Genomic DNA, 14755 nt, shown 5'->3' on the forward strand with positions numbered 1-14755 from the left:
GTAAAATCCTCCACGAGGAGAGGCTTTGCTTAGGTGCGGGTCTGTGCAGCTGTCTGCCCCAAGCTGTTCTCCAGGGGTTTAAGTGATTGCAGGGAGAAGCCATGATTCACCATTCATGTGACAGCTTTGACAGCAGCGCAGATTAAGGAGAGTCAGGAGAGCAGAGGATAGCACTGCAACAGCCTGGAGGCAGGACAAAACATCTGGGCAATCTCCAGACGCTAGCACAGGGAAAACGAATGGCAGAATACAATATCGCACTATTTATTACCAAACAAGCCAAAAGTTAATTGAATTCTTCAGTAGGCCTCTTGGCCTCGTTCAGCCTACTGTAGATGTTTAAAATAACTTTTAAAATGTCAATTAATTAATGACTCATCAATATATATGACAAGTTACAGAGAAGAAAAACAACAAACTGTCTTAATAGAAAAACCAGATTAGTCGTTAAGAGATGAACGGCCAGAGCATTTCCCAAAGGAAGTAAAATACAGTTTAAGATTCCAAATTGGTAACAGAATATATGGAAGGAATAAATCCTGTTTAAAAGCAATAATAGGGTTTCTGAAGCTGGAGATGAATAACAAATAAGTTTTGGCTTTGGTAATCTGCTGATTTACCAGAAAAGGGCCTTTTGATTGTCTTTAAATAATTAAAAAATAGGGATCTAAATATCTCTTATGTACCTAATTGGATATGAAGTTTCTGACCTCCAAGTATTATTATTGGTAATATTGCAACAGAGATCAAGTCACCAATCAAGCTTTCTGTTTGGTATTAGGCACTGTACATATACATAGTAAGAGACAGTCCCTTCTCTGAATAGCTTACAGCTGAAATAGACCAGACAAAGACTGATTATCCCCATTTTACAGGTTGGGATCTGAGAACTGGTCCACACTCAGAATTTACACTGATTTAGCTAAATCAGTGCAAACCCTTGCATGGATGCAGTTAGATTGACATAAAAGTGTTTATGTCCAAAACCAACTGTACTCGTATGAAAACTTTAAAATGAATCAATATAACTCAGGCCTGAAAATTTAGATCGACCCAGCTACATCGCTCAGGGGTGCGAAAAATTCACCACTCTCAGCACCATACTTAAGCTAACCTAACCTCTAATGTAGATGTAGCTAGGTTGACGGAAGAATTCTTGGCCTGGATCAGTGCTAGGGGTTGTGTTGATTTAATGAGATCTGTTTCTAAACTGCTATTGTTAAATCAGTGCAAAAACTGCATGTAGACAAACCCTGAGACACAGAGGAATCATGTGATTTGTCCAGGGACTTCTCCCAGGAAGTCTCTGGGAAAGCTAGGAATTGAACTCAGGTCTCCTCTGAGTCCCAGTCCAGTGCCTTAATCACAAAATCACCCTTCCTTGCCTTGTCCATTTGATTCTGCTCAGGGTGGTTGTGACTAGAATTGTTACCACCTACTGGCTTTTAGGTGACCTATGCTCACCCCCTAGTGAACACATGTGAAAGAAAAAAACGTCCAAGGACCTGGTTCTGTGAAGTGTGCCCAGTTTCCCCTGGGACTCATTGACAAAGCCATAAATGTGAGTCCAGGACACTCAGCATTGCAGTGGTCAATCAGGACCTCACAGGTTTGCGTCTGACCGTCTGGACTGGCTCTGCAGAGGCACCCTGTTTTGAACTAACTTTTCATTTCCATCGAGTCCCGTCAGCATTCCGCATGGGGGTTTCAGTGCCATTGACCGCAGTGGAGCTATGCACAGTGCATAAAGTTAAGCACGTGCATTATTCTTTGCTGGGCTGGGGTCTAAAGTTTGTTGGATATGTTGTAGCAGATGGCAAACGTTCCTTCTTTTACACTCTGCCATTCCCTCTTTCCTCCTTCCTATTTTTTCCTCCCTTTTCTCCTTTTTCCTTCCCACCAACAATATTCACACATCCCCTTGTTTTAAGACCAGCTCCAAAACTCATTGAGATTAAGAGGAGTCTTTCCACTGACTTCACTAGCTTTTGGATTAGGCCCTTACTCTTTTACCTCCTCTCCCCATGACATGTAATAGGAGGGCATTATATGTTGATCTAATCAGACATTGCCTCCAATGTCCGCTCCTTTGCTACAACGAGTAGTTCCCTGTTTCTGAATCTGTAAATGTTTCTGCAGCTAAAACATATCAGAATAAACTGCCTGCTTAAATTTGTAAACTTAATCTATTTTATGAAGAGGTCAGGGGGGAGAAAACCCAAATCTAGCCACAGATGCAAACCCTCCATAAATAGAACTATGTGCATATATTGCACTAGAGTGATTGTAATTCACCACATTATAACCTCTGGAAAGGCAGAAAAAGGCTTTTATGCAAGTAACAACTAAGCTGTAATCATTGTGATGTTACCAATACCACAATGATAGTGTTGAGACACAGAGAACATGTTGGACTCGTACTTCCCTTGTGTTCTTTGCTCCACCACAAAATTTGACCAAACATTTTAGAGGTTGGGAGAACAGGCGTGGTGATAAAGCAAACAAGCTGAATACACAGTCCTTTTTTGGCTTCTAGTTCTAGACAAATTGTTGGCTGTTTTCTAGCTTGATCATAATTTACTGTTTGGTGGAGAGAAAACAGACAGCATCAGTATATTGAATTCCATCCAAAACACCTGTTCCATTAACGCCTGTGAAATTGCAGCGACTAAAGTCAAAGATCTGTGAGAGACCTGACTGTCTGTCTTATTGTTTCTGCACATTTTTACACATATGCAATCAATGCACTTATATATATAAACACAGTAACCATGAGCATAAACGTAAATGAGACATGGAGTTCTTTCTCTGCCAGCTGTTAATAATCTAATCCATAGGTGCCATGTCTTGATTTATGTAATTTCTTCTTCCTCTCTGGTCCCTTGGCCAGAGATGATGGTTAGAGCAGCCTGGGGGCTGCTCTAATTTGTGCCATCTGGCAAGGATCCCAACAGACCTTCTGTCAGGTGAAGAAAGCCAGAGTGCAACCTACTCAAGTCAAACCTCAAACTGCCCCCACCCCCAACACATATTCTGTAATAAGAACGGCAGGGAATGTGGTGTAAGAGCCATCATAGGTGTCTATGCCTTCTAGAAACTAGCACATGCCAGGGAAGTCGCTGTTTGAATAGCACAGAGGGAGCAGAGTGGGATTCAGAGTCTGCCCCAGAATGTCAGGATGCAAAATCAACAGGATGGAAAATAATACTATAAGCTATTGTCATGGCACCTGGGCTACTGTTTCATTCTGGTGAGCTTGTCTTGCTGAAGATATAGCAGAAACGGAAGGGGAGGGGATGTAGAGATGGGTGATGGAAAATTATTAGAATTATAGGCTTCCATCTGAGAGAACCCGAAAATACAGAGATTCTTTTGTTTGGAGAGGAAATGAATGAGGGGGACACGATAGAGCGATATAAAATAATGAACAGTGCAGAGAGGGAGGATAGAGTACTAATGGTTAGACCTCAGTGCCCTAGGCCTGCCCGTCCAGTGTCCCATCTCTAGCTATGGCCATCTCTGATACTTCTGAGGAAGGAGACCGACCAACCTCCCGCCCCGCCCCCACCCCGACTACATTGGAGGCTCCTTCCTGGCCCCTGCAGGTGGCCAACTGAAACCCTGAACCATGAGCTTGTAGGAACATTAGATGTAAATTGGGAGTGAGCCCTGCCTGCTACCATCACAAGCATAGAACTGCAGTCATAAATTTGTCCAGCTCTCTCTTAAAATTAATTAAGTTGTTTGCCCTGCACCTCCTATGAGGAGGCTGTTCCAGAACCTCAGCCCTCTGATGGTTAGAAACCCTTTTTCTGATTTCCAGCCTGAATGTGTTCATGGCCAGTTTATATCCACTTGCTCTTCTGCCTCTGAAGGTCTGAGCCTTAGATACTATGTTAATGGGGCTCTAGAAGTACCTTAATAAAATAAATAAATCAGGGCTCCTATTTACCCTTTCCCATATCACAAGAACAAGAGAACGCTCAGTTAAATGGACGACCAACCAGTCTAAAACTGATCAAAAGAAATACCACAGAATTTAACCTGTGGCGCTCACTGCTGCAAGAGGCCAAGAGCTTGGTAGGACTGAAAAATTTGGACAATTAGGCTGTGTCGACGCTAGAAAGCTTAGTGTACCAATGCAACTGCACCTCTGTAAGATCTCTCGTGTAGCCGCTGTATGCCGACGGGAGAGAGCTCTCCCATCGACATAATTAAACCACCCCCAACGAGCGGCGGGAGAACTCTTCTGCTGACAAGCACTGTACACACTAGTGCTTATGCTGGCATAATTTATGTCACTCAGGGAGGTGCAAGATTCACACCCTTGAGTGACACATGTTTTGCCACCGTAAGTGGTAGCATAGACGTAGCCTGGTATAGATAATGAGAATGTGCATAGTTACAATAGAGAAGGTAAAATTTTTCAAAATATAAACTACAAACTCTAAACCTCCTGTTCTAGGGCAGGTCTGATGGGGGTTAGGACGAAGATTCTCCTATGGGCAGATTATTCTATCGTAGTCCAGTAGCAGGTTTCTTGCAACCTGGGACCTATGTCCAAACGTTGTAACTGGTGGTATCTGGTAGTGACCACTGTCAGAGGTCTAGCTGGGCTAGCTGGGTCACTGACCTAATCCAATATGGCAGTTCCTGTCTGCAAAAGAGCCGGAATGTCACTTCAATGCAGCGGAAGAATTCTCTGATTAAATATGCCCTCTTTCTCCAGGCCATAAAAAAATATGTGGGGCTGCACATGAATGATTGATACAGTGTAGTGACACAGCCACCGACAGAGTGGAGGAGCGAGTCTTGTGAATCATGAAGCACTGACAAGGTCTTTTTACGTGTTAAGTGGAAGGTCGCTGTCCTCTCCTTTTTGATCTAATTAACTCTGACAAGATTACACGCTGGGTCTGAGAGCCTCCTTAACCAGAAAAGGCAGTGAGGAAATCTGATTTCAAGACCTTCCTTTTGCAGGTACTCAGATCTCCAAATCTAAACGGATTAAATCATTACAGATCAGACAGATTGTCCCTAGGTTCCTGTATTCTGTCCTGGTTTGATTCTCCCTTTAATAGGCCATATGGCTCTGCTCACCAGTACATGAGAGTCACCGGTCTGCAAAGAACTCTGGTAGCACTATACGGTGTCAATAAGGCATGCACTGAGTAGATTAAGAACTGGTTGACAGCTCTCAAAAAGTAGTTGTCAATGGGGAATTATCATTGAATGTGGATGTGTCCAGTGGGATTCTGCACAGATAGGTGCTAGGCCCGATGCTATTCAGCATTTTCATCAATGATGTGGAAGTTGATATAAAACCACTGCTGCTCAAAAGCAGGTGACACAAAGATTGGCAGAGTTGTAAGTGAATCGGACAGGGCAGTCATGCAGAGTGATCTGGATCACTTGGCAAGCTGGGTCTATTAAGCCAAAATGCATTTAAAACAGCCAAATGCAAAGCTATCCATCCAGGAGCAAGGAATGCAGGCCACACGTACAGAAGGGAGTTTCTGTCCTGCAAAGAGGTGACTGTAAAAAGGATTTAGGAGCCATAGTGAACAAACAACTGAGCATGAGCTCCCTGTCAGATGCTGCAGTAAAAGGGGCTCATGCGACTTGTGGGTGTATAGACAGGGGATGAGTGAGTTGGAGCAGGGAGGTGATTTTTACCTTTATACATGGCATTAGTGAGAACAGTCCTAAACAGCGTGTACAGCTCTGGTGTTCACATTTGAGAAAGGGGGTTGAAAAATCAGAGAGGGGGCCAAATAGAGCCACCAAAGATGATTTAAGGGCTGGAGAAAATGCTGCACAGCAAGAGACTTAAAGAGCTCTGTCTGTTTAGCTTACCCAAAAGAAGACTAAGGGCTTGTCTATACTTAAAGCAGTGCAGCAGGACAGTAGCCATAGCGCTGCCTACACTGGGAGTTAGGTCGGTATAGCTGCCTTGCTCAGAGGTGTGGATTTTCCAGACATAAGTTGGTAGTGAAGACCAGATCTTAGAAGTGACTTGATTCCAGTGTCCAAGTGTATTTACAGGGAGAAAATCCCAAGATCTAGCCTCTTCAAGCAAAGTAGTAGATTCTTCATCTCTTGATGTCTTCAAATCCAGACTGCCTGCCTTTCTAGAAGACATGCGTTAGTCAAGCACAAGTTACTGGGCTCACTACAGGGGTGACTGAGTGAAATCTTAATGGCCTGTGATATACAGGAGGTCAGAGTAGGTGACATAATGGTCCTTTGTGGTCTTAAGCCCTGTGAATCTATGAAAGGTCCATGCTGTACCTAAGCCCAGAGGAAGCATGTGCTTAACCCACAGGGCTGATCTGGGATTTAGGAATTAATTTCGCCAATAATGTCCTTAGAAGCACCTGGTGGTTACAGTGGTGTCACCTGCAGCTATGTGAAAAATGAAGAACTGGGTGTCTGGTTGGATCCTAGTTTGTTGAAGGGGCCAGCAGACTTTCTGGTGAACTTTGGGGACTTTTTCTCTTGATTCCAGGAGTCCTTCATGCTGGCCTCTCTCTCTCCAATGCAGGCCCAAGGATCTTCTCTGCACTCTACGTGCTGGTGTCTTGGGGCATAGTTTGCTCCCACTCTTGCCTCCAGGTATGTTGGAGGGTGAGAGGAGGGGAAGCATAAAACAAGTTGCCCTCTGTCCTATCCACAGGATGTGTTTTTGCGGAGTGCCATGCATGCACTGTTCGGCAGCAGCAGGCCCTAGAGCTGTTGCGGGTCTCTGCTTCCCTAATGCTGGGGCCTGAGACAGCACAGACTGTACTATGCAGTCATTTGCTCCGTCCTGCTTCCTCCCAGATCTGGTCTGCGTGGGGAAGGAGGAATGGCAGTAAATCGCCAGTGGGAGACTAGCCTACGGGAGTTTCAAGGACTTTGGGGTTTCCTGCTTCCATGTTTGCTAAACAAAAGAAAATCACCTCCCTCTGTAGAAATTACAGAATCCTAGAAATCTGTCGGGCTGGAAGGGACCTCGAGAGGTCATCTCGTCCAGCCCCTTCCCCTGAGACAGGGCCAAATGTACCTAGATCACCCCGGCAGGTATTTACCTAAGATGTTCTTAAAAACCTCCAGTGATGGAGATTCCACAAAGTGCCGTGGAAACCTCCCTATTTCAGAGCTTAATCACCCTTATAGTTAGAAAGTTTTTCCTAATCTTTAACCTACATCTCCCTGGCTGCAGATTAAGCTGGTTACTTCTTGTCCTACCTTCAGTGTACCTGGAGAACAGTTGATCACCATCCTCTTCATAACAGCTCTTAACGTATTGGAAGACTTATCAATTTCCTCCGCAGTCTTCTTTTCTCAAGACTAAAAAAAAAAACCCTGGGTATGTTTAACCTTTTTAACCATAATGCTTTTACTTAACCCAGGGGGTGTGAAAATATCACCCACTGTTTAGGAATATTTGCCACGGAGAAATGAATTGCAGAGAGGATTGCAAGCTTTGGGTTTGGTTTAGGCCAGTCATTCAACATTAGTGTGTGTACAGCATGTATGCAAATGATCCTAATGTACAGCAGTCACTGTGACTTTACATGATACAGGAAGCAGAAATTTGTTCTCAGTGAGCATGTAAAGCATGTTCACAGTGTTAGATTTACTTATCACTGTGTTGGAAATATTAATGAGCGAGCAGCCTTCTCTTTGTGTTCAGTGTCGGTGTACATTCTCTGTAGGTGAATCTAGATGCTAATGAGCTAAGCAAAGACTCCAGCCCCTGTCTACGCCGCAACTATAAATGAGTCAGTGGACCCAGTAACAGCATGGTTGTGCCTGATATGGTTACAAAGTGTTTAAAGGTGATGGTGCAGCCAGGACCTTACTGCAAGCCAGGAGCTTTGGACAGTCCAGTTTCAATTGCGCTTCTTTGAAATGGTCAGGTCCTGTCTACACTACAACTTCCTTCCATTTATAAACCAGGTTAGGGGACAACCAGGTAGGAACCAAGTCCTCTGACACAGTTATAGTTGTAATGCAAATGGGACCATTACCTTATTAGCTGTAGCCTGTCAATGAAACTGTTCTTGGAAAGTAATAAACCTTATGAGCTTACTCTAACAATTATCTTTGGCATTTTGGAATAAAGGCAGGGCAAATTGATTTTGTCACACCCATTGCCTTATATAAAACATGGCTCCCATCACGGCCAGCTATAAATTTTAGTTCTAGTCAAGCATATGCAAAATTGCATTTAATTTAGCTGTTCCGTTTCTGCATGTCGTGTTCACGAAGCACATTATTATTGGTGCTGTCATCATTCTAAATCAATTCTTAGATCTGTAAGAAATACTTCCTGGTTAGGGAAAAGGAAGAAATTGACATGCTAATGGCAAAAAAGCTGAAAAGATCCAAACAGACATTTGGGAAAATGGAGAACTACTCAGCCTAGATTAAACCACTGGATAAGAACGTTTGGAGACATTGTATCCGAGAGTAAATTGTACGCAAGCCAGGCGCTGTAGCAGCCTAGATTTATACCACTGCCAATGAGAAACTGTTAGGACTAAGAATGCTTTAAGAAACTGCCAGGCTCAGTTGAGAAAAATAATTTAACGTTATGGAGACGTTGGTAATGACTCCATAGTCTGTCCTGAGATTTGTGCTTCAAGCAGGACTAAAATCCCTGTGTTTCACAGTTTTACACTAATCCTGTTCTGTGGGTAAAGGAAAGACTTCAGTTTCCAGCCTTGTTAATTTGGAAGTGTTTGAGTATTATTTTAGCTACTTTAAAAGGACAGCATTGACATCAGCACGAAAGGTTCTAACCAAATTGTTCTCTCAAGGTCAGTTAGTCATTTAGTCCAGAACTGGCTTAGAATGGAAAAGAAGTCTGACCTTAAGTTAATATGGAGCAAGAATGGGCTGGCACATAAGTCTAATTTGCTTAAGGTCTTCATATTGGATTCCTGAATGTAATCCCTTTTTCTGCTACTTACAGGGGCATAGCCCCCTCCAAAGCAAAACTGATCAACCAACCTACTGTGAGGAGAAGCTGATCACCTTGATCCACTTATTGCTTGAAGTTCCCTGATCAGTTTGAGAACCATGGGCTTGCCCGTACACATACCAGACAACAAATACCTAATAGTCAATGAATGTTGCTTTATGAGCCATATGAAGTTTCTCCCATGCAATTGATATAGAAAGCTACTCAAAGAGCCAGTTGGCCTTCTTTTTACATGAAGAATGATGTTGATATTGGAAAACTCAGAAGAAGAGAGAAAGAGAGAGCAGAGTTAAAACACCAGCCAGAGGATAAATTTGCAATAGCTTACAGATGTAAAGAGGTCCCGTTCCACGGTGCCTGCCCCCTCCCCCCCCCCCCGGAGAAATAAGATCAATAAGGTACCACAAGGACTCCTCATTGTTTTTGCTGATACAGACTAACATGGCTACCCCTCTGAGATCAGTTTCTCTCTATTCCATGCACTGGGTTTATACAAACCCCAGAGAATAAGATTGTTCTTTTCTTTTCCGTCCTTAATGTTGCACTGTTAACGAAAAGTAAATATTTATTTTGATGCATCTCTAGCTTTGAGCTCCTCCTTTTGAGTTCAAATATTGTGGCTGGGGAGAAAGAGTGAGAGATCAGAGTTAAATTTAGAGTGGGGCAATAAAGAGAATGGTTGGAGGGGTTGCTTAGCGGGATTGGAAGAGGCTCATATGCGAATGAGGGTAGTATAAGAACCTATAGAGAACAAAATAGAATAGACCCGGGATAGTGAAAGAGGCAGAGGCTGTACTCTCTGAATTAAAATTGTGTGTGTGTGTGTGTGTGTGTGAGAGAGAGAGAGAAGGGGTGGGGGAGGGCTGATAGGCCCTGTCTGTTCTTTAGGATCCAATTCTACAATTGCGTAGCTTTAGCATGATGTCGCTCCCTTGACTTCAGTGGAATTACTGCTGATTTACACCAGCGTAAGCGAGATCAGAACTGGGATCTTAGTTTGCTAGAGGATGGTTGTCTCTTTGGAGGGCAGAGCAAACCGGTTGCACTGTCCCTGCACAACCCTTGATGACTGATTATTACCAAAAAGAAAAGGAGTACTTGTGGCACCTTAGAGACTAACTAATTTATTTGAGCATAAGCTTTCGTGAGCTACAGCTCACTTCATCGGATGCATTTTTATCAAGGAAATCACAGCTGGGCCAGCCCTTCTGAGTGAAAGTAACGTGCTCTGAGAGTGGCGAGGACAGGGAAGAGGGAAAATGCATTGAAAGAAGAGGGTGCTTGTCACGATTGTGCTGGAGGGGAGAGGCAGGGGAGCCAGAAGAAGAAAACGCTCTCTAGTGGAAAAATATTTAACCTGGAAGGGAGGGGAGTTGGGAGAGCTTGGATGATGGATCACTTTGCAGAATCCCCCTAGCAACAAACAGATTGGGCTGTCAGATGTTGGGATACTCCATTTTGTTTCTTTCTGAAGTAGCATTTGGCTGTATTGTAAGAGAGCTTACAGGGAAACCTCAGAGTTATGAACGCTTGGGGAATGAGGGTTGTTTGTGCCTCTGAAATGTTCATAACTCTGAACCAGACGTTCTGGTTATTCTTTCAAAAGGTTACAGCTGAACACTGACTTAATAGAGCTTTGAAACTTCACTACGCAGAATAAAAATGCTGCTCTTCCTTTATTTTTTTCGTAGTTTACATTTAACACTGTACTGTCCTGTATTTGCTTTTTATTTTAATATTTTGGTCTCCGCTGCTGCCTGGTTGTGTACTTCTGGTTCCAAATGAGGCGTGTGGTTGACTGATCGGTTCGTAACTCTGGTGTTCGTAACTCTGAGGTTCTACTGTATTATCAGTAGGGCTCATCCAACCACTGCAAGACACCTGCTTCCTTTAACAGTGTAACCATAATTCCAGATCCAATCTCCCTGAATATGGAGATTCAGATTGAGTGTCTTGTGGACATCATTAATGACCATATTTGCCTATTTATGGGGCGTAGCACCTTTTCATCCATGCTACTTTACCTAAGTCTGCGCAGCACCCAGCACAATTAAGTCCTTACCCATGGCTGAGGCTCTTAGGTGCCACTGTAAGACAAATCAATAATAATAATATATCTACCTATCTAGTATAGTTTCTCTGTCTGGTCAGAATTTCACTCTCAAAAGACAGGGAAAAATATGCTGTGCTTATTTCCTTTCTGTGTGCACGAGTGAGCAATTTAATTTGCTTTACAATATGTAGGTGTTTAAAATGGAAACTGGTTTCTTATCTTATCAGCTCTTTGACTGGCGCTGTACATATATATAGTAAGAGACTTGCAGAAGGGGACCCAAGTGTCAGGGTTCCTGGGTGCTAGCATAATAGAGTAAAAATAACAATAATAATAAAAATAATACTAAATAATGATTTTTCTGTAGATGCAAAATAATAAACTCTATCTACAGACACTGCAAACATACCCAGATTTTGAACCGAGGACCATGCTGTAAGCATTAATAATTAAATGGTTTTGGCCCAGGCTGTGGGAATTGTCGATGGGGTGGCATACGTGTTCAGCAAACAATGTCTCACTTGTGTTTGGTATTTTAATATGCTCAGGTGGATTTGCAGCTGTAATCACCACACCTCTAGACGTAGCAAAGACAAGAATTATGCTGGCAAAGGTAAGAAATGGAAGAACGCTGAGCAAATGGACAGGTGCATGGGCTGCAGTGCCAAAACTTTGGCATGGTAGCAACAAAATGAAATGTAGCACTGCACCTATCACTAATGACTTCTGCTCTTGTACTTTAAGCCAGGAATTGATGTGAATGTGCGTTACATGGATGGATAAAAACAGTGTTGCTTTACTTTGTCCTGTAATTACTGTTCTTGTTCTTCCACCTCCCTCCTCATGTCTCCCAAAGGAACCGTCTAAGACGTCACTGTGCTTTGTGCTGGGTTGTCGTGGGGATACCCTGAAATCTAGACTGCCAGTGGTTAATGCAGAAGTCTTAATGACAAATTCTTTATAGGGTCAAACTCCCTAAATGAAAAATCCAGGCAGGAACTAATTCCTCTGTGAGGTTTTTAAAACAACAGGGGATTGTTTGCATTGTTCTCCATAGGCAGGCTTGACACCAGACTTTCTGTCCTAGAATTTCAAACCATTGCTGCAACTCTGCCAGTGATGGCAAAAGCAGGAGTGCTACTATCGGTGTGCCTCTGTCGTTTTAATGAGCGTGTCATCTCGCCTAGCCCCGAGCAGGTCTAGATTGTGGGACGGTTAAAATGCCAGCAGCTGGTACACACTGTTGGGATATATTGCTATCCTTTAAGGAGCTGCACTGATGGAGTCAGAGTTATCCCATATGGGTCAGTTCTCTCCACCAGCCAAGTCCCTGAGTAGATTAATCAGCTATTTCTCACTGGCCATTTGCATCTCATCTGATGACTGGTGCTGCGTTATAGACACACACCACATTATGTAAAGAGTGTGCTCCGCATCTTTGTGTGCATGTGTGTTTGTACATAGTACGGCCTCATTCAGCAGATGTATCACAGGGAGGGCGCATGGCCTGTTGGTTAGAGCATGTGACAAAGTCATAAGAGTTGGGTTGTGTTCAGAACTCTGCCCCTACGTTTGCATTTCCCCCTCTGTAAAGGAATGGCGGGACTCACTAGCCTCTTAGAGGTAAGTTGAGGTTCTCTGATGAAAGGTGCCAAACTGTGTCATTTTGTATTAAGCATTTTACGTTGGCTGAGCCATAGGTGTCATTTAATGACCTGTAACCGTACTGTTTGCCCTGCAGTGCCTTTCTCAGGTTTTCTGAATGATTGTCTCTAGTATATATTATTAAACTAAACTCCCAGGCAAGCGTCTTAAGAGCTTTGAAATGATGACGTGGCAGCCATGCAAGTTAGCCAAAGTATTTGTGTTAAAGTCTGATTCATGTATTAGGTGCAGGAGAGGCAGTGGAGTCTACTCGATTGGGATTCCAGACCCCTGGGTTCTATTCCCAGCCCTGCCACTGACATGCTATGTGGCCTTGGGACAGTTGTCTCACCTCTGTGCCTCAGTTTCTCCTTTGTCTGTGCTGTCTGTTTAGATTGTCTTTGGGGCAGGGATTCTCTCTCAGTATGTGTCCGTACAGTGCCGAGCACAGTGGGGCCATGATCTTGATGAGGGCCACCAGACAATACCATTGCTCTGTTTCGCAGTGTATATGGTTAGGTAGCTTGATAAATAACTGAATCCAACTGGTGATGGATTGAATTACGGTCTCTCTGTTCTTGTGATACAGGCTGGTTCCAGCAATGCCAGTGGGAACGTATTCTCTGCCCTGCACAGTGTCTGGAGGTCACAAGGGCTACCTGGGTAAGGACTCTCTATGAGAGAGATAAGTGTGTGTGTGCGCTTAATGCGCTGTAAAAAAAAATATGAATTGGCTTGCCGTTCACAAGGCCAAGTAGCAGTCATTCAGGTACATGTGTGCACAGCACCTAACACAACGGAGCCTCTAGGAGCTACTGCATTACAAATATTAACCAATAATAATCGTTACCCCTTCCTGAGAGCCAGGCCAGCCTGGTGCAGGCACCTCCCTACAGCGCCAGCCAATCCTCCTTCTCCAGCTTTCCACAGTTACCCAGGAACTTTCCCTGTGTGTCACCTCTGCCCCTTTTTGCCCTCTTTCCCCAGCAGGAAGTATAGTGGGAGGGGGGACACCAACAGCATCCGTCCCTAGAGGTCAGACAAGAAAGTAGAGGAAGCTAAAAGCAAAGAAACTGAAGCAGGGATTTGCAGGTGTTTCCCTTCCTCTCCGTGGGGTGCTGCAATTCTGCATTTCAGTCACCGTGTGGCGCTGTGTAAGGCTGTAAATCAGCAACTCCCAGTCCATCCACACAGCATCACCCAGCAGGAAACAGGCTCAGAGCCCCATATAAATGCTTAAATGTGCTGAAATACAGAGGGCAGGAAAACTGAGGGAAGCGGTTTTGAAATGTGTACCCTACAGCTTGTTCTTCCTTTCTCCTGCCTCGCTCAGGTTTCATAGAATGAGGACATCCCTGGTGGGCTAACCCTTCAGTCCTCTCTTGCCTGTCTCGGTGAATCGCTCAGGCGTCCCATCCATGAATAGGTTAAGCCTCACAGGACCCTGTCACTTAGGCAAATAGTATCAATGGAGAAATAGGTTATCAGAGACAGGATGTGGGACTTGCCTGAGGTGACATAGGACATCCATGGCAGAGCATTTTCATTGGATAACATTAATTACATATGTAATGTGTGTGTAATTATGTGTATGGTAGCAGCATTTCCTGACTCTAATATGCATGATTAAATGTTATGCATCGAAGAATAACAAAACATGCACTTGGATTTCCCGAGTAAAAATCCATATTTTTTTTTTTAAAAATCTGAATAGCAACAGAGCTCAAAGCATCAGTTTGATCAGCTCAGGAGCGTGCAGCCTTCTGCACAACTCTGTCTCCTGAAATAATTAGCCACCAAATAGGCAAGAATACCAGTTGCAACAATGTGGCAGCAGGACATGTTTAGCTCATAAGAACGCATCATGGTTTAGTATATAAGGCCCAAGGCAGAAGGCCTTGGGTTTCCACTCAGCTTTGGAAGGCACTTGTGTGATGCTGGGTGAGTCACCTAGCCTCCTTGGGCCTCACTTTACCCATCTGTAAGAATGGGAACAATGCTTCCTGGCCGTATGGTGGAGTTGTGAGGACGCATTCGTTAGTGTTTGTAAAGCGTTTTGAAATCCTTGGACAAAAGATGCCACAGGC

The 14755-nt window shown here is 43.8% G+C and overlaps 1 protein-coding gene across 5 annotated transcripts in view; it reads left to right on the plus strand.

Moving 5' to 3' along the window:
• SLC25A26 (solute carrier family 25 member 26) overlaps positions 1 to 14755 on the plus strand; it is a 146237-nt gene that overhangs the window by 125904 nt on the left and 5578 nt on the right. For 3 of the 5 annotated variants that reach the window (XM_084633463.1, XM_084633464.1, XM_084633467.1), the window contains 2 exons: positions 11573 to 11637; positions 13258 to 13331. In XM_084633463.1, the coding sequence (XP_084489589.1) occupies positions 11573 to 11637; positions 13258 to 13331 (139 nt within the window). The remainder of the gene's footprint in view (positions 1 to 11572; positions 11638 to 13257; positions 13332 to 14755) is intronic. The other 2 variants (XM_084633466.1, XM_084633465.1) reach the window with 2 other exon arrangements.

Source organism: Lepidochelys olivacea (assembly GCF_965140295.1).
Source record: "Lepidochelys olivacea isolate rLepOli2 genome assembly, chromosome: 7".
NCBI lineage: Eukaryota > Metazoa > Chordata > Testudines > Cheloniidae > Lepidochelys > Lepidochelys olivacea.